At 49.2% G+C, this 18109-nt stretch overlaps 1 protein-coding gene across 2 annotated transcripts; it reads right to left on the bottom strand.

Moving 5' to 3' along the window:
- Positions 1-3902: 3902 nt before the first annotated feature.
- Positions 3903-17730, bottom strand: psmg2 (proteasome (prosome, macropain) assembly chaperone 2). Of its 2 annotated transcripts, XM_029736181.1 has the most exons (7): positions 17550-17728; positions 17244-17415; positions 12708-12766; positions 10744-10862; positions 10372-10545; positions 8950-9070; positions 3903-4373 (listed from the first exon to the last, which is right to left on the bottom strand). In XM_029736181.1, exons 1-7 carry the CDS (start codon positions 17607-17609, stop codon positions 4293-4295), a joined length of 786 nt encoding a protein of 261 aa, XP_029592041.1. In that variant the 5' UTR covers positions 17610-17728; the 3' UTR covers positions 3903-4292. The 2 variants fall into 2 exon arrangements, with proteins under 2 accessions (XP_029592041.1, XP_029592042.1); XM_029736182.1 differs by lacking the exons at positions 3903-4373; positions 8950-9070 and adding an exon at positions 9079-9693 and having other exon boundaries at positions 17550-17730.
- Between the last annotated feature and the right edge of the window lie 379 nt (positions 17731-18109).

The raw sequence follows: 18109 nt of genomic DNA, 5'->3' as shown, positions 1-18109 counted from the left end.
CTCCCTCTCTCTCTATAACCCCCCTCCCTCTCTCTCTCTATAACCCCCCTCCCTCTCTCTCTCTATAACCCCCCTCCCTCTCTCTCTCTATAACCCCCCTCCCTCTCTCTCTCTCTATAACCCCCCTCCCTCTCTCTCTCTCTCTATAACCCCCCTCCCTCTCTCTCTCTATAACCCCCCTCCCTCTCTCCCTCCATAACCCCCCTCCCTCTCTCTCTCTATAACCCCCCTCCCTCTCTCTCTATAACCCCCCTCCCTCCCCCTATAACCCCCTCCCTCCCTCTCTCTATAACCCCCCCTCCCTCTCTCTCTAACCCCTCCTCCCTCCCTCTCTATCCTCCCTACCTCCCTATCCCCCCTACCTCCCTATCCCCCTACCTCCCTCCCTCCCTATCCCCCCTCCCTCCCCCTATATCCCCCCTCCCTCCCCCTATATCCCCCCTCCCTCCCTATCCCCCCTCCCTTCCTCCCCCTATATCCCCCCTCCCTCTATATCCCCCCTACCCCCCTCTCTCCCCCTATATCCCCCTCCCTCTATATCCCCCCTACCTCCCTCCCTCTATATCCCCCCTCCCTCCCTCCCTCTCTATCCTCCCTCACTCCCCCTATATCCCCCCTCCCTCTATATCCCCCCTACCCCCTCCCTCTCTCTATATCCCCCCTACCCCCCTCCCTCCCTCTATATCCCCCTCCCTCTTTATTCCCTCTCCTTCACATCCCCTCTAAAACACCAGCTATGACAGCCTCCGCTACCCCGTAGTGGAATGGAGTCACAATAATGCATCACCAGTTTGGTTGTTTTGTTGTTTTAGCCTCTTCTTACATTGTCCATTCTATTTTGCTTTGCATCTAAGTTGAAAAGGCAGAGATCTGAACTAGGCCTGCTATGCATTGCCAATCTGTAATGCTGTTCACGTGTTTTCAGAGGGCAAAATGAAATGTTATATTTTTTATAAGAAATGACTTGAAATGTCCTACCATGTCTGAGGACAGGAGTTGAGTGACATGTAATGTTTCCATGATGTACATACTGTACTTTTTAAGAAGTGGAAAAATATTTTTCATTGTACAAAAATGGAAACAGGCATTGTATTTGGTTTAAAAGACAAAACAAAATTTCATGACCAGTTTCTTTTGAATTGTCAAGTATACAATTCCTTTATGTAAAAGTGTAATCTAAGAATAAACTGGTTTTATCTAGTTTTCTTAAATGGCTTAATACCCTTTGACTTTGTTTTAAGTTGAATTGTATTGCTGGGCCAAGCAGCAACTAGCTTTTTTAAATTTCAACCATCAGACTACACTCAAGGGTTCAAATGTTTTAGTAACGTTCACATCCATGACCAAACTCCTTAGCAACAGAATCTGGAAAACACCTTGGCTTACCCTGCATGCATCAGTGAATTCCAACGCTGTCTTTTCCCATAAACTCTGCAATCTAGGACTGTATCGGGTTACAATGCTGCCCAGAACTCGGTAGCAACTGGCCAAGTCCTTTCTCTTAACCCTTGTGTGGTGTTTGTTATTCACCCAATGTTCACGGGTCTGATGGATTCACAACATTAGTGGGTTTTTATAACAATACAGCCAGAACAATTTAGGCCAAAATGCTTAGATCAGTTACAAGCAAGACATGGGTGGAACAAATATAAATGAAACCAGGTTTTCATCCCTATTGATGTTTATTGCTTTGAACTGAACGACAAAGTTTACATACAGTATATTATGGAAATGATAAATGAGCCCCATTGAACGCACATTAAGGCCGGTCTATACACCACATGAGGGACAGAGTTTTACTGTGTGTGTTGCAAATGTATTTATTGCACTTGATGCATGTGTACTGTGTCTTCCTGTCCTTCTTGGGTCCACACACATCGCAGGGCTTCTCGTTGTCGCTACCGGCTGCATCTAGAATGATGAAAACACTTAGTTCAGGAACTAACATCTCACTCACATATATAGTTACAGCAGACCAAGGTAGGAGAGTCACATACCCACATGCAACATCATCACTCACACTTCCTTCCTGTATTGGAGTTGGTTCTGTGGGTCGGGCAGATGGGACACCAGCCTCCTGAATCTTCCTAATGATGGCTGCAGAAGCTGGGGTCCTTGGGATGTTTCCTCCTCTGGATTTGAGGTCTAACCAAGGCCTTGCCAGCTCCTGGAGAAAGAGCTGTCTCTGGAGCTTCCCTCTGTTCCAATCTGGGTTCAAACGCGTTGTACGCCGAGATGTCCAAGGTGTTGGAGAATATCACAAGTGGCCAGCGTAGGGTTCTTCTGCAGCTGTAGCCAGTCACCAGCTTGTCTAAATTGTCCACCCCTCCTTTTGAGGCATTGTAATCCATTATGATTTCTGGTTTTTGATGTTCCTGGCCACAGATTATCCCATCCCTATGCAGCGTACACATGAGTACATTTTTGCCTCTAGGACACGAGACGTGTCGTCCCTGAACACAAACTTAGAGGGATTGATAGGCCTTCTCTGTGTATTCAACACCTGAGGTGGGAGCTCGGGTTTGTTTTTTCGTACCGTTCCTACCATCGTCAGTTTCCTCTTGAGGAGCTCCTGTCCCAGCTTGTGTGAAGTAAAAAAGTTATATCACATGATGTTGTGACCACGGAGTCCCTGTGTCACATCCAGGACAACCCGCATCCCTTGGTTCTTCTCAGGGGTTCCTCCATCTGGATTTCCCATATACACTTGCAAGTTCCACACATATGATGAAGCAACATCACAGACAGCCCAGATCTTGATTCCATATTTTGCGGGTTTAGACGGTATGTACTGCATGAAGGGGCAGAGGCCCCTAAACGCCATAAGCTGCTCTTCAACAGTAACGTTGGGACCAGGGTTGTAAACTGGGGAAGGCGGTCCACCCACTTGTCCCACACTGATCTGATTGCAGCTAGCTCGTCTCTCTGCCGCCGAGCTGGTCTGGTGTCTCGGTTATCGAAGCGCATAATCCTGGAAATAAATTCTCTATGTACCAGTTTCTGCATCCCACAGGGATTCTGTGGATTCCCCATTGGATCTGAAAACACCAGCAACGGTAATAATCCCAAAGTACGCATATAAATGGGTTTGGTCCATCTCTCACCAAAAACACACCTTCCCTCCAAATTAGTGCAGAATGATTTTCTGGATGGTGTCTGGGATGAACAGTTCAAAAGAAGACTTTATGTCTTGAACATGAGTAACAGCCATCTGCGTCGGCCCTGGTCACATCCTTAGCACATTGGCAGCCATGCGGGGTGGCTCATTCCTTGGGGAAGAAGACCATTCAATTTCTTCATCTTCCAAAGTGGAAGATGCTCTTTCCACACTAGCTTCTCTATGCCCTCTTGAGTAGAGATTATTTTTTGCCATGATTAAGGAGCTACACATGCAAAGCTACTTATTTGTTGTACCTGGCAAGGGTAGAGTGGGAAAATACTGCCTTTTTTTAACAATGTATCAAAAAATGTATTGTAATAACATTGTGCAGGTTTCTGCAAGACATTGTAGTGTGTGTGTGTGTGTGTGAAACTACACAAAGGGTAAAGAGGGAGACAGGTTCATGGTGCTATTTTGAAACAGCAGGCCCAGGGAGGAAGGAGACAGTGAAAGCACACAGCAAACCTGTTTCATTTGACTTGTTTTCACCCACACAATATCAAATGAAAATGTGTTATTTTACATGTTCTTCACAGAAAATGAACCAAGGCCAATGAATCTTTTTTTCAACCTATTTGTTGTATCATTTTTCATGGAGGGTGTCAACACCAGCTTCATGAATGAACAAAGGTTCTGTACCAAATGGCACCATATTCCCTATAGACCAGGTCAAAAGTAGTGCCCTATATAAGGGCGCACACATTCTCTACAAAGACTGCATTAACTGACACTGGACACCAGAGATGATTTAATACTTTTAATAACCATACAGTAAATATTGATTCTCATCACCAGGGTAGGTAATGACAAACACTAGGCACACTTCAGGTCTATAAACCTGGACTCATAACACCAAAGATGGTGTTATCCATTTCCTAAGCATTCAGATGGTGTTATCCATTTCCTAAGCATTCAGATGGTGTTATCCATTTCCTAAGCATTCAGACCCATCTATAATCTGGGTCGAGTCACCAATCTCTGGGGGGGGATGCCACTGGGTGATTTAGGAGCGTTGGGGAAGGGGGTGATTTAGGAGGGAGTTGGGGAAGGGGAGATTCCACTGGGTAATTTAGGAGCGTTGGGGAAGGGGGTGATTTAGGAGAGTTGGGAAGGGGAGATTCCACTGGGTAATTTAGAAGAGTGCAGGGGGGATGCCACTGCCAAAGAGAAGCCTCCATGATGCTGGTATCTTCCACTTTGGCTGCGTCTGGGCCTATGAAGGAAGGAATAGGCATGTATAAACAGGACATGAATAACTAATATCCTGTGTTTCAGAGTCGTGGCTGAACAACAACATGGATAATATACAGTTAGATGTTTTTTCTGTGCCTCGGCAAGACAGAACAGCAGCCTCCTGTAAAATCAGGGAGGGGGTGGTGTGTGTGTCTGTCAACAGCTGGTGAACAATCTCTAATATAAAGGAAGTTTCAAGGTTTTGCTCGCCTGAGGTAGAGTACCTCATGATAAACTGTAGACCACACTATTTACCAACAGAGTTTTATCTATATTCTTCGTAGCTGCCTATTTACCACCAACGAGCTGAATAAGGGCATAAGCAAACAAGAAAATTATGACCCAGATTCGGTGCTCCTAGAGGCCGGGGATTTTAATTCAGAGAAACTGAAATGTGTTATACGTAATTTCTACCAGCATGTCACGTGCAAATAGATAGTTTATTTTTTATTTTAAATATCGTTCACCTTTACTCCCACACAGAGAAACTCTCCCTCACCCGCCATTTGGCAAGTCTGACCATAACTATCCTCCCGAATCCTGCTTACAAGCAAAAACTTAAAGGAAGTACCAGTGATGTGCTCAATACAGAAGTGGTTCGATGGCATTGAGGAGTTACACCACATCAGTCACCGGCTTCATTAATAAGTGCATCGACGACCTCGCCCCCACAGTGACTGTACGTACATATCCCAACCAGAAGCCATAGATTACAGGCAACATCCGCACGGCACTAAAAGCTGCCACTTTCAAGGAGCGGGACACTAATCCGGACGCTTATAAGAAATCCCGCTATGCCAGCCGACGAACCATCAAACAGGCAAAGCGTCAATACAGGACTAAGATAAAATTGTACTACATCGACTGATGCTCGCCGGATGTGACAGGGCTTGCAAACTATCATGGATTACCAAGGGAAACCCAACAAAGAGCTGCCCAGGGATGCAAGCTTAACAGGCGCTAAATGCCTTCCATGCTCGCGTCGAGGCAAACAACACTAAACCATGCGTGAGAGCACCAGCTGTTCCGGACGACTGTTTGATCACGCTCTCTGTAGCCAATGGGAGTAAGACCTTTTAAACAGGTTAACATTCACAAGGTCGCAGGGCCAGATGATCTGATTACGTGTGGCTCAGTTGGTAGAGCATGGTGTTTGCAACGCCAGGGTTGTGGGTTCGATTTCCCACGGGGTAACAGTATGAAAAAAATGTATGAAATGTAAGCATTCACTACTGTAAGTCGCTCTGGATAAGAGCGTCTGCTAAATGACTAAAATGTAAATTACCAGGACGTGTACTCAGAGCATGCGCTGACCAGCTGGCAAGTGTCTTCACTAACATTTTCACCCTCCCCTGTCGGAGTCTGTAATACCTACATGTTTCAAGCAGACCAACGTAGTGCCTGTGCCCAAGAACGCCAAGGTCATCTGTCTAAATGACTATCGCACTGTAGGACTCACATCTGTAGCCATGAAATGCTTTGAAAGGCTGGTCATGGCTCACATCAACACCATCATCCCAGACACCCTGGATCCACTCCAATTCGCGTACCGCCCCAACAGAGCCATAGATGACGCAATCTCTATTGCACATCATACCGCCCTTTCCCACCTCGAAAAAGGAACACCTACGAGGGAATGCTGTTCATTGACTACAGCTCAGCGTTCAACACCATAGTGCCCTCAAAGCTCATCACTAAGCTAAGGACCCTGGGACTAAACACCTCCCTCTGCTACTGGATCCTGGACTTCCTGACGGACCACCCCCAGGTGGTAAGGGTAGGCAACAACACATCCACCACACTGACCCTCAACACGAGGGCCTCTCAGGGATGCGTGCTCAGTCCCCCCCTGTACCTCCCACCGCACGGCCACGCAAGACTCCAACACCATCATTAAGTTTGCCGACAACACGACGGAGGTAGGCCTGATAACGATGAGACAACCTATAGGGGGGGGGAGGTCAGAGACCTGGCAATGTGATGCCAGGACAACAACCTCTCCCTCAACATGAGAAAGACAAAGGAACTGATCGTGGATTACAGGAAAAGGAGGGCACGCCCCCATTCACGTTGACGGGGCTGTAGTGGAATGGAGCAGGTCGAAAGCTTCAAGTTCCTTGGTGTCCACATCACTAAGGATCAATTATGATCCAAACACACCAACATAGTTGTGAAGTTGACACGACCACAACTATTCCCCCTCAGGAGGCTGAAAAGATTTGGCATGTGTCCTCAGATCCTCAAAAAGTTCTTAAGCTGCACTATCGAGAGCATCCTGACTGGTTGCTTCACCACCTGGTGTGGCAACTGCTCAGCATCCCACCACAAGGCGCTACAGAGGGTAGTGCGTACGGCCCAGTACATCACTGGGGCCAATCTCCCTGCCATCCAGGACCTCTATATCAGGCGGTGTCAGAGGAAGGCCCTAAAAATTGTCAAAGACTCCAGCCACCCAAGTCATAGACTGTTCGGTAGCAGAGAGAACAGCAAGTAGTACCGGAGCGCCAAGTCCAAGAGGCTCCTAAACAGCTTCTAGCCCCAAGCCATCAGACTGCTGAACAGCTTCTACCCCCAAGCCATCAGACTGCTGAACAGCTTCTACCCCCAAGCCATCAGACTGCTGAACAGCTTCTACCCCCAAGCCATCAGACTGCTGAACAGCTTCTACCCCCAAGCCATCAGACTGCTGAACAGCTTCTACCCCCAAGCCATCAGACTGCTGAACAGCTTCTACCCCCAAGCCATCAGACTGCTGAACAGCTTCTACCCCCAAGCCATCAGACTGCTGAACAGCTTCTAGCCCCAAGCCATCAGACTGCTGAACAGCTTCTAGCCCCAAGCCATCAGACTGCTGAACAGCTTCTAGCCCCAAGCCATCAGACTGCTGAACAGCTTCTAGCCCCAAGCCATCAGACTGCTGAACAGCTTCTAGCCCCAAGCCATCAGACTGCTGAACAGCTTCTAGCCCCAAGCCATCAGACTGCTTAACAGCTTCTACCCCCAAGCCATCAGACTGCTGAACAGCTTCTACCCCCAAGCCACCAGACTGCTGAACAGCTTCTACCCCCAAGCCATCAGACTGCTGAACAGCTTCTACCCCCAAGCCATCAGACTGCTGAACAGCTTCTACCCCCAAGCCATCAGACTGCTGAACAGCTTCTACCCCCAAGCCATCAGACTGCTGAACAGCTTCTAGCCCCAAGCCATCAGACTGCTGAACAGCTTCTACCCCCAAGCCATCAGACTGCTGAACAGCTTCTACCCCCAAGCCATCAGACTGCTGAACAGCTTCTACCCCCAAGCCATCAGACTGCTGAACAGCTTCTACCCCCAAGCCATCAGACTGCTGAACAGCTTCTACCCCCAAGCCATCAGACTGCTTAACAGCTTCTAGCCCCAAGCCACCAGACTGCTGAACAGCTTCTAGCCCCAAGCCATCAGACTGCTGAACAGCTTCTAGCCCCAAGCCATCAGACTGCTTAACAGCTTCTAGCCCCAAGCCATCAGACTGCTGAACAGCTTCTAGCCCCAAGCCATCAGACTGCTGAACAGCTTCTACCCCCAAGCCACCAGACTGCTGAACAGCTTCTACCCCCAAGCCATCAGACTGCTGAACAGCTTCTACCCCCAAGCCATCAGACTGCTGAACAGCTTCTAGCCCCAAGCCATCAGACTGCTGAACAGCTTCTAGCCCCAAGCCATCAGACTGCTGAACAGCTTCTAGCCCCAAGCCACCAGACTGCTTAACAGCTTCTACCCCCAAGCCACCAGACTGCTGAACAGCTTCTACCCCCAAGCCACCAGACTGCTGAACAGCTTCTACCCCCAAGCCACCAGACTGCTGAACAGCTTCTACCCCCAAGCCATCAGACTGCTGAACAGCTTCTACCCCCAAGCCACCAGACTGCTGAACAGCTTCTACCCCCAAGCCACCAGACTGCTGAACAGCTTCTAGCCCCAAGCCATCAGACTGCTGAACAGTTGATCAAATGGCCACAGGACTATTTACATTGACCCCCTTATTTTATTCTGCTTATTTCTGGGACTCCAGCACAGGCTTGATGTACACTGACTGGACTAACCCACTACACTGATACTCCAGCACACAGGCATACTGACGCCACACGCACATACCGTACATTGACATAAACAGGTGACAGCATTGTATTATCTATGCATAGTCACTTTACCGCTACCTACATGTACATATTACCTAGACTAACCTGTACATTGACTCGGTAACGGTACCCACAGTATATAGCCTCGTTATTGTATTGTGTTACTATTTTTACTTTTTTTTTTTACTCTGCATTGGTTATATTCGACACATGTGACAAATAAAATGAGTTGAAATGTTTTTTATTTGAGTCTGCTGATAGTGACTATTTCAAAGGGTGTACTTGCATTGAATGTGACATGTACTTGTTTTTCCCTCCTTAACTTAGTTGAATGCACTGACTAAGTTGCTCTGGATAGGAGTGTCTTCTAAATAACTCAAATGTAAATATACAAGCAACCATAACACCATCTGGCTGTAGTCATACGGTAGCACTTACAGGAGCGTCCACTAGGTGGAGCCAGGTGTTGAGGTGGTTCAGGAGAGTGAAGGCATCTGGGATGTTGTCTCCTTCAGAGCAGAAGATCAGCACCACCACCAGAGGAATGTCCTCAGCACAGCTGGAACACAGAGACAACACCATGGAGAGGAATGTCCTCAGCACAGCTGGAACACAGAGACAACACCATGGAGAGGAATGTCCTCAGCACAGCTGGAACACAGAGACAACACCATGGAGAGGAATGTCCTCAGCACAGCTGGAACACAGAGACAACACCATGGAGAGGAATGTCCTCAGCTCAGCTGGAACACAGAGACAACATGGAGAGGAATGTCCTCAGCCCAGCTGGAACACAGAGACAACACCATGAAGAGGAATGTCCTCAGCACAGCTGGAACACAGAGACAACATGGAGAGGAATGTCCTCAGCACAGCTGGAACACAGAGACAACATGGAGAGGAATGTCCTCAGCACAGCTGGAACACAGAGACAACATGGAGAGGAATGTCCTCAGCACAGCTGGAACACAGAGACAACACCATGGAGAGGAATGTCCTCAGCCCAGCTGGAACACAGAGACAACACCATGGAGAGGAATGTCCTCAGCCCAGCTGGAACACAGAGACAACATGGAGAGGAATGTCCTCAGCCCAGCTGGAACACAGAGACAACATGGAGAGGAATGTCCTCAGCACAGCTGGAACACAGAGACAACATGGAGAGGAATGTCCTCAGCACAGCTGGAACACAGAGACAACATGGAGAGGAATGTCCTCAGCCCAGCTGGAACACAGAGACAACATGGAGAAAACCTTAAAGCCACAATATGTAACTTTTTGGGCGACCAACCAAATCCACGTGAGTTATACATTTGTCATTGAAAGCCAGCCTAAGACGCGGCAGATATTATACTTCCCATTCTTAAATGTAGTTTTTGTGTCTTTTACTTTCTGTTTGGTAAACCAGCCTCAAACATCTGAAAATACAATATGGTTATGGCAAAGCAATTTCACAGCGGTTTAGATGGTACAGTGATTCTCTAAACTAGACTCGCTTGTTTTGACACAAACTGAAAACGAGAACTATTAGAATTTTAACAACCAGGAAATGGCGATTTCTGCATAGTGCACCTAAGTGAACTTTTTGTGCAAGGTAAGCATATTCCTCTTTATCAGATGTAGTGTTCAGCGTTCCACACTGCACGTGTGAGGATGATATAGCCTGTAATGTCTAATGTCTACGACCACCCACTAACCCATCCCCTGTAGTTCAAGGTAGAAGAGAAGTTGTCCCCGTAACCACAGACCTAGAATCAGCCTTAGCCCCACTCCTAACCATCATATGGGTAAAAACAAATATGGTCCCGTATCAGTGTTCAGAGGTGACTCTACCTACATCCCAGTCAGTCTCTCCTGTACCTGTCAGTGAAGAGGCCTTTAGTGGCGCCCCCTCCAGGTATATATAGGCGCTGCTCTGAGTCAGTAACGCCAGGGAAGGTAGATACTGTCTCCATCTCCGTCCACTCCATCTCCTTCAGCCGGTCGCCAGTCACCTTCTGCATGGAGGGAGTCTGCAGGTAACGCAGGGGAGTGCTGCAAGCAAGGGTTTCATCTATCATGTTCATTGGTGGAATATTGGAACATGGACAGTGATATCGAAATACTTTTTATATATTTTATGTAGGATTTGTCAGTCAGCTCTCTGCCATGCACTCAATATATTCATGTGACAAATGAAATGGAAAAAAGTCTAGTTGAATATAGTAATTTTGGTAGGTAGCAGTTGTGTACCCCAGTAGCTGTTGGTCATCCCTCTGGTAAGCATGACTGCTGGACAGTACTACAGTTCTGGAGAAACCACTGGCTTTGATCCAAGACACCATCAGCTTACAGAACTTCTTGGACTTTGTCTGCAACAGAAAGGACCTATATGATAGTAAAAAGAGTTCTCCTCTCCCATAACCATAAACTGGACAGCATAACCATGTGAAACCAGTTCTCCTCTCCCAAGTCAACCATAAACTGGACAGCATAACCATGTGAAACCAGTTCTCCTCTCCCAAGTCAACCATAAACTGGACAGCATAACCATGTGAAACCAGTTCTCCTCTCCCAAGTCAACCATAAACTGGACAGCATAACCATGTGAAACCAGTTCTCCTCTCCCAAGTCAACCATAAGCTGGACAGCATAACCATGTGAAACCAGTTCTCCTCTCCCAAGTCAACCATAAACTGGACAGCATAACCATGTGAAACCAGTTCTCCTCTCCCAAGTCAACCATAAACTGGACAGCATAACCATGTGAAACCAGTTCTCCTCTCCCAAGTCAACCATAAACTGGACAGCATAACCATGTGAAACCAGTTCTCCTCTCCCAAGTCAACCATAAACTGGACAGCATAACCATGTGAAACCAGTTCTCCTCTCCCAAGTCAACCATAAGCTGGACAGCATAACCATGTGAAACCAGTTCTCCTCTCCCAAGTCAACCATAAACTGGACAGCATAACCATGTGAAACCAGTTCTCCTCTCCCAAGTCAACCATAAACTGGACAGCATAACCATGTGAAACCAGTTCTCCTCTCCCAAGTCAACCATAAACTGGACAGCATAACCATGTGAAACCAGTTCTCCTCTCCCAAGTCAACCATAAACTGGACAGCATAAACTGGACAGCATAACCATAAACTGGACAGCATAAACATAAACTGGACAGCATAAACAAACTGGACAGCATAACCATGTGAAACCAGTTCTCCTCTCCCAAGTCAACCATAAACTGGACAGCATAACCATAAACTGGACAGCATAACCATAAGCTGGACAGCATAACCATAAGCTGGACAGCATAACCATAAGCTGGACAGCATAACCATAAGCTGGACAGCATAACCATAAGCTGGACAGCATAACCATAAACTGGACAGCATAACCATAAACTGGACAGCATAACCATAAGCTGGACAGCATAACCATAAACTGGACAGCATAACCATAAACTGGACAGCATAACCATAAACTGGACAGCATAACCATAAACTGGACAGCATAACCATAAACTGGACAGCATAACCATATCCATGTGAAACCAATGTCAGTGAGCAGCTTCTCATCCTCCACTGTTCCCTTAACCCCTGTTCCCTTAACCCCTGTTCCCTTAACCCCTGTTCCCTTAACCCCTGTTCCCTTAACCCCTGTTCCCTTAACCCCTGTTCCCTAGCTAGCCTTACTTCAGACTACTAACCACTAGCCTAGCTAGCTACCATCTTTGTTAACTTCCTTTCGTTCTGATTTCCTTTCTTGAAGACCAATAGTAAGACGCTCCTTCGTCCCGCCTCCAATAATTATCCATTTTAGAACCACGAAGAAGAGTTTTTACCAGATTACAGATTTATATGGAAGATTTTTGCACACAAAATAGGTCTTTGTTTTTTTTTAAATGTTTTACATTAAAACATTTATTTGGCAACTCAATGCTGAGACACCAATCGTTATTTATGTAACAATAAATACACCGTATTCAAAGCATTTTAGGTGATTTTAGAAATTCAGCATGTTGATATAAAAATACAGAAATCTAAATACTCAAACAATGAACCTAAAAACAGTCTGGGGTACTGACAAACAGCCAGGCAAGTGTTAAAGGGACCAGAAGTGTTTTTGGTTGAGCTTCCCCTTTAAGGATTATGGTACATTCTTAACTCTGTTACAAATAGAATGGGTTAAATGAAGCCAACCTCTGTTACATTACCTGGATAATTGGGGTTCTGATCTGAAGAACTGCCAACCTCAACTCTGGAGAAGAGTACACTGTTCAAGAGAGGAGAGAATCTCATTCCATGTCAATGTGACTGAAGCGATGACCATTGTATATTATGATCATTAACAGTACAGTGTTACATAGACAACTACCCTATTTCACGACAAGAACAAAGTCAGTTAAGAACAAATTATTATTTATAATGACAGCCTGCTCCGGCCAAACCCGGACAACGCTGGGCCAATTGTGTGCCGCCCTATGGGACTCCCAATCACAGCCGGATGTGATACAGCCTGAAATCGAACCAGGATCTGTAGTGACGCCTCTAACACTGAGATGCAGTGCCTTAGACCTCTGCGCCACTCGGGAGCCCCAATAGAGCGTTGGTCCACCCTTTGCGTCTATAACAGTCTCCACTCTTCTGGGAAGGCTTTCCACTAGACTTTGGAATATTGCTGCGGGGACTTACTTTCACTCAGCCACAAGAACATTAGTGAGGTCGGGCACTGATGTTGGGTGATTAGGCCTGGCTCGCAGACGGCATTCCAAGTCATCCCAAAGATGTTTGATGGGGTTGAGGTCAGGGCTATCTGCAGGCCAGTCAAGTTCTTCCACACCGATCTTGACAAACCATTTCTGTATGGACCTCGCTTTGTGCATGGGGGCATTGTCATGCTGAAACAGGAAAGGGCCTTCTCCAAACTGTTGCCACAAAGTTGGAAGAACCGAATCACCTACAATGTAAATTGAATGCTGTAGCGTTAATATTTCCCTTCACTGGAACTAACGGCCCAAACCATGAAAAACAGCCCCAGACCATTATTCCCACCTTTACAGGTAGCACTATGCTTCGGGACAGGTAGGCAATATGCTTCGGGACAGGTGACACTACACTCAGGGACAGGTGAAGACTACGCTCCGGGACAGGTGGGGACTACGCTCCGGGACAGGTGGGGACTACGCTCCGGGACAGGTGGGGACTACGCTCCGGGACAGGTGGGGACTACGCTCCGGGACAGGTGGGGACTACGCTCCGGGACAGGTGGGGACTACGCTCCGGGACAGGTGGGTACTACGCTCCGGGACAGGTGTGGACTACGCTCCGGGACAGGTAGACACTACGCTCCGGGACAGGTAGACACTACGCTCCGGGACAGGTAGACACTACGCTCCGGGACAGGTAGAAACTACGCTCCGGGACAGGGGGAAACTACGCTCCGGGACAGGGGGAAACTACGCTCCGGGACAGGGGGAAACTACGCTCCGGGACAGGGGGAAACTACGCTCCGGGACAGGGGGAAACTACGCTCCGGGACATGAGAGCACTACGCTCCGGGACAGGTGCCACTACGCTCCGGGACAGGTGCCACTACGCTCCGGGACAGGTGCCACTACGCTCCGGGACAGGTGCCACTACGCTCCGGGACAGGTAGACACTACGCTCCGGGACAGGTAGACACTACGCTCCGGGACAGGGGGAAACTACGCTCCGGGACAGGAGAGCACTACGCTCCGGGACAGGTGCCACTACGCTCCGGGACAGGTGGCACTACGCTCCGGGACAGGTGAGCACTACGCTCCGGGACAGGTAGGCACTACGCTCCGGGACAGGTACACCACTACGCTCCGGAAGAGGTGGGCACTAAGCTCCGGGACAGGTACACCACTACGCTCCGGAAGAGGTGGGCACTACGCTCCGGGACAGGTGTCACTACGCTCCGGGACAGGTGTCACTACGCTCCGGGACAGGTAGGCACTACGCTCCGGGACAGGTGGGCACTACGCTCCGGGACAGGTGGGCACTACGCTCCGGGACAGGAGAGCACTACGCTCCGGGACAGGAGAGCACTACGCTCCGGGACAGGTGGCACTACGCTCCGGGACAGGTAACACTACGCTCCGGGACAGGTAGCACTACGCTCCGGGACAGGTGCCACTACGCTCCGGGACAGGTGAGCAGTACGCTCCGGGACATGTGAGCAGTACGCTCCGGGACATGTGAGCAGTACGCTCCGGGACAGGTGGGCACTACGCTCCGGGACAGGTGGGCACTACGCTCCGGGACAGGTGGGCACTACGCTCCGGGACAGGGGGGCACTACGCTCCGGGACAGGGGGGCACTACGCTCCGGGACAGGGGGGCACTACGCTCCGGGACAGGTTGGCACTACGCTCCGGGACAGGGGGGCACTACGCTCCGGGACAGGGGGACCACTACGCTCCGGGACAGGGGGACCACTACGCTCCGGGACAGGTGGACCACTACGCTCCGGGACAGGTGGCACTACGCTCCGGGACAGGGGGAAACTACGCTCCGGGACAGGAGAGCACTACGCTCCGGGACAGGGGAGCACTACGCTCCGGGACAGGTGAGACTACGCTCCGGGACAGGTGGCCCTACGCTCCGGGACAGGTGGCACTACGCTCCGGGACAGGTAGCACTACACTCCGGGACAGGTAGGCACTACGCTCCGGGACAGGTAGGCACTACGCTCCGGGACAGGTGAGCACTACGCTCCGGGACAGGTGAGCACTACGCTCCGGGACAGGTAGGCACTACGCTCCGGGACAGGTACACCACTACGCTCCGGAAGAGGTGGGCACTAAGCTCCGGGACAGGTACACCACTACGCTCCGGAAGAGGTGGGCACTACGCTCCGGAACAGGTGGGCACTACGCTCCGGGACAGGTGGCACTACGCTCCGGGACAGGTAGGCACTACGCTCCGGGACAGGTAGGCACTACGCTCCGGGACAGGTAGGCACTACGCTCCGGGACAGGTGGGCCCTACGCTCCGGGACAGGTAGGCACTACGCTCCGGGACAGGTAGGCACTACGCTCCGGGACAGGTAGGCACTACGCTCCGGGACAGGTACGCACTACGCTCCGGAAGAGGTGGGCACTACGCTCCGGGACAGGTACACCACTACGCTCCGGAAGAGGTGGGCACTAAGCTCCGGGACAGGTACACCACTACGCTCCGGAAGAGGTGGGCACTATGCTCCGGAACAGGTGGGCACTACGCTCCGGGACAGGTGTCACTACGCTCCGGGACAGGTGTCACTACGCTCCGGGACAGGTGTCACTACGCTCCGGGACAGGTGTCACTACGCTCCGGGACAGGTGCACTACGCTCCGGGACAGGTGCACTACGCTCCGGGACAGGGTGAAACTACGCTCCGGGACAGGGTGAAACTACGCTCCGGGACAGGGTGAAACTACGCTCCGGGACAGGGGACCACTACGCTCCGGGACAGGGGACCACTACGCTCCGGGACAGGGGACCACTACGCTCCGGGACAGGGGGGCACTACGCTCCGGGACAGGGGGGCACTACGCTCCGGGACAGGGGGGCACTACGCTTCGGGACAGGTAGACACTACGCGTCGGGACAGGTAGCATTCTCCTGGCATCCGCCAAACCCAGATTCATCCGTCGGACTGCCAGATGGTGAAGTGTGATTCATCACTCCAGAGAACGCTTCTCCACTGCTCCAATGGCAGTGAGTCCAATGGCGGTGAGCTTACCACCACTCCTGCCGACACTTGACATTGCGCATGGTGATCTTAGGCTTGTGTGCAGCTGCTTGGCCATGGACACCCATGGAAACCCATTTCCTGATGAAAAGTTATTGTGCTGCCGTTGCGGCCTACCACATCGCCGCTGTTGCTCCTAGACATTTCCACTTCACAATAATAGCACTTTTTATTTAACCGTTATTTTACCAGGTAAGTTGACTGAGAACACATTTTCATTTACAGCAACGACCTGGGGAATAGTTAGATGGGAGAGGGGGAGGGGATGAAGGAGCCAATTATAAGCTGGCGATGATTAGGTGGTCATGATGGCCAGATTGGGAATTTAGCCAGGACACCGGCTCTTACAATAAGTGCTAAGGGATCTTCAGTGACCAGAGAGTCAGGACACCCGTTTAACATCCCATCCGAAAGACAGCACCCTACACAGGGCAATGTCCCCAATCACTGCCCTGGGGCACTGGGATATTTCTTTAGACCAGAGGAAAGGGTGCCTCCTACTGGCCCTCCAACACCAATTCCAGCAGCATCTGGTCTCCCATCCAGGGACTGACCAGGACCAACCCTGCTTAGCTTCAGAAGCAAGCCAGCAGTGGGATGCAGTTGACCAGGGCAGAAATGTGATTAACTGACTTGTTGGAAAGGTGGCATCCTATGACGCTGCCACATTGAAAGTCACTGAGCTCTTCAGTAAGGCCAGTTTACTGCCAATGTTTGTCTATGGAGATTGCATGGCTGTGTGTCCGATTTTATAGTGACTGAAATAGCCAAATCTACAATTCGAAGGGGTGTCCACATATTTTTGTATCAGCGGAGGCTGGTGGGAGGAGCTATAGGAGGACAGGCACATTGTTTTGGCTGGAATGGAACAGAGTCAACGTGTGGTTTCCATGTTTAATATCTTTCCATTTATTCCATTCCAGCCAAAACAATATGCCTGTCCTCCTATATCTCCTCCCACCAGCCTCCACTGTTTTGTATATTTAGTGTACCTTCTGCATTGGTACTGAGGTCGTTGGCGTTCTCAGTGAATGTAGCATAAGGGTTGTTCCCTGCCATAGGGATGAGACAGTCAGTGTGGATGTATCCGACTCGACACATGTTGAGCGTAGAAACAATCAGGTCCACTGCCAGCTGCCCCACATTTCCAACAGAGATTGCTGGCTGTAGACAGACAATGTGACGTCTGGTTAGATACAATACAGTAGAATAGACACTAGAAGCGTGCCGCACACGTTGAACCCAACTAGACACAATGATAGAGCATAAATACAGAGGAAGTATGTCAGTTTACTCACCATAATCAGGGTAAAGTCTTTAAAAGACGTTGGGGTGTTTTCTGCCGCGACAAACATCATGTGTGTTGAGAGTTAAACAACTTAATTACTGTTCAGTCAACCACTCAGAGTATTTTGGTTGTAATAAATTCCCATTTACTTTCGCTTCTTGCAAGCTGGAAATGGGCCTTTAAGAACATAGATGGCGTCGATGTTGCTGCGTTATCAGATGCCTGAATAAAAATATTGTTGTACTGCAATAGAAGTCAACATTTTAAATATATTTATAAGATTTGACAAAAATAAACTTCCATATTTATTTTTACCTTCATTAAAAGTTCCAATAAAAGTCTTAAAATAAAAGAATGAGGGAGATATTTTTTGTGTCTGAAAGGGGACTCTGGCGGTCGCCTCTTTTTAGCCGCGTCGCTAAGATGAACCTTTCCGCAAAAATAGATATACAACTGCCGCAAAGTACCGTCTGTAAACGTTATCAGTGTCCTCCTCTCTCTGTAGTTTGCCATCGTGCTTGGAAGAAAGTTTATTAATGTTTTAAAATGTTGCCCAATCAACACACAACA

Source organism: Salmo trutta, chromosome 36 (genome assembly GCF_901001165.1).
Source record: "Salmo trutta chromosome 36, fSalTru1.1, whole genome shotgun sequence".
In the NCBI taxonomy this organism is placed as follows: domain Eukaryota; kingdom Metazoa; phylum Chordata; class Actinopteri; order Salmoniformes; family Salmonidae; genus Salmo; species Salmo trutta.
This window is presented reverse-complemented; position numbering and strand designations above follow the sequence as displayed.

Coding starts and splice junctions, on each gene's coding strand:
- psmg2 (XM_029736181.1), bottom strand. CDS start 17,609: ATGATGTTTGTCGCGGCAGAAAACACCCCAACGTCTTTTAAAGACTTT. Junction 10,863..12,707: donor TCAGAACCCCAATTATCCAG/GTAATGTAACAG, acceptor TTTCTGTTGCAG/ACAAAGTCCAAGAAGTTCTG. Junction 10,546..10,743: donor GATGACCAACAGCTACTGGG/GTACACAACTGC, acceptor CCTTGCTTGCAG/CACTCCCCTGCGTTACCTGC.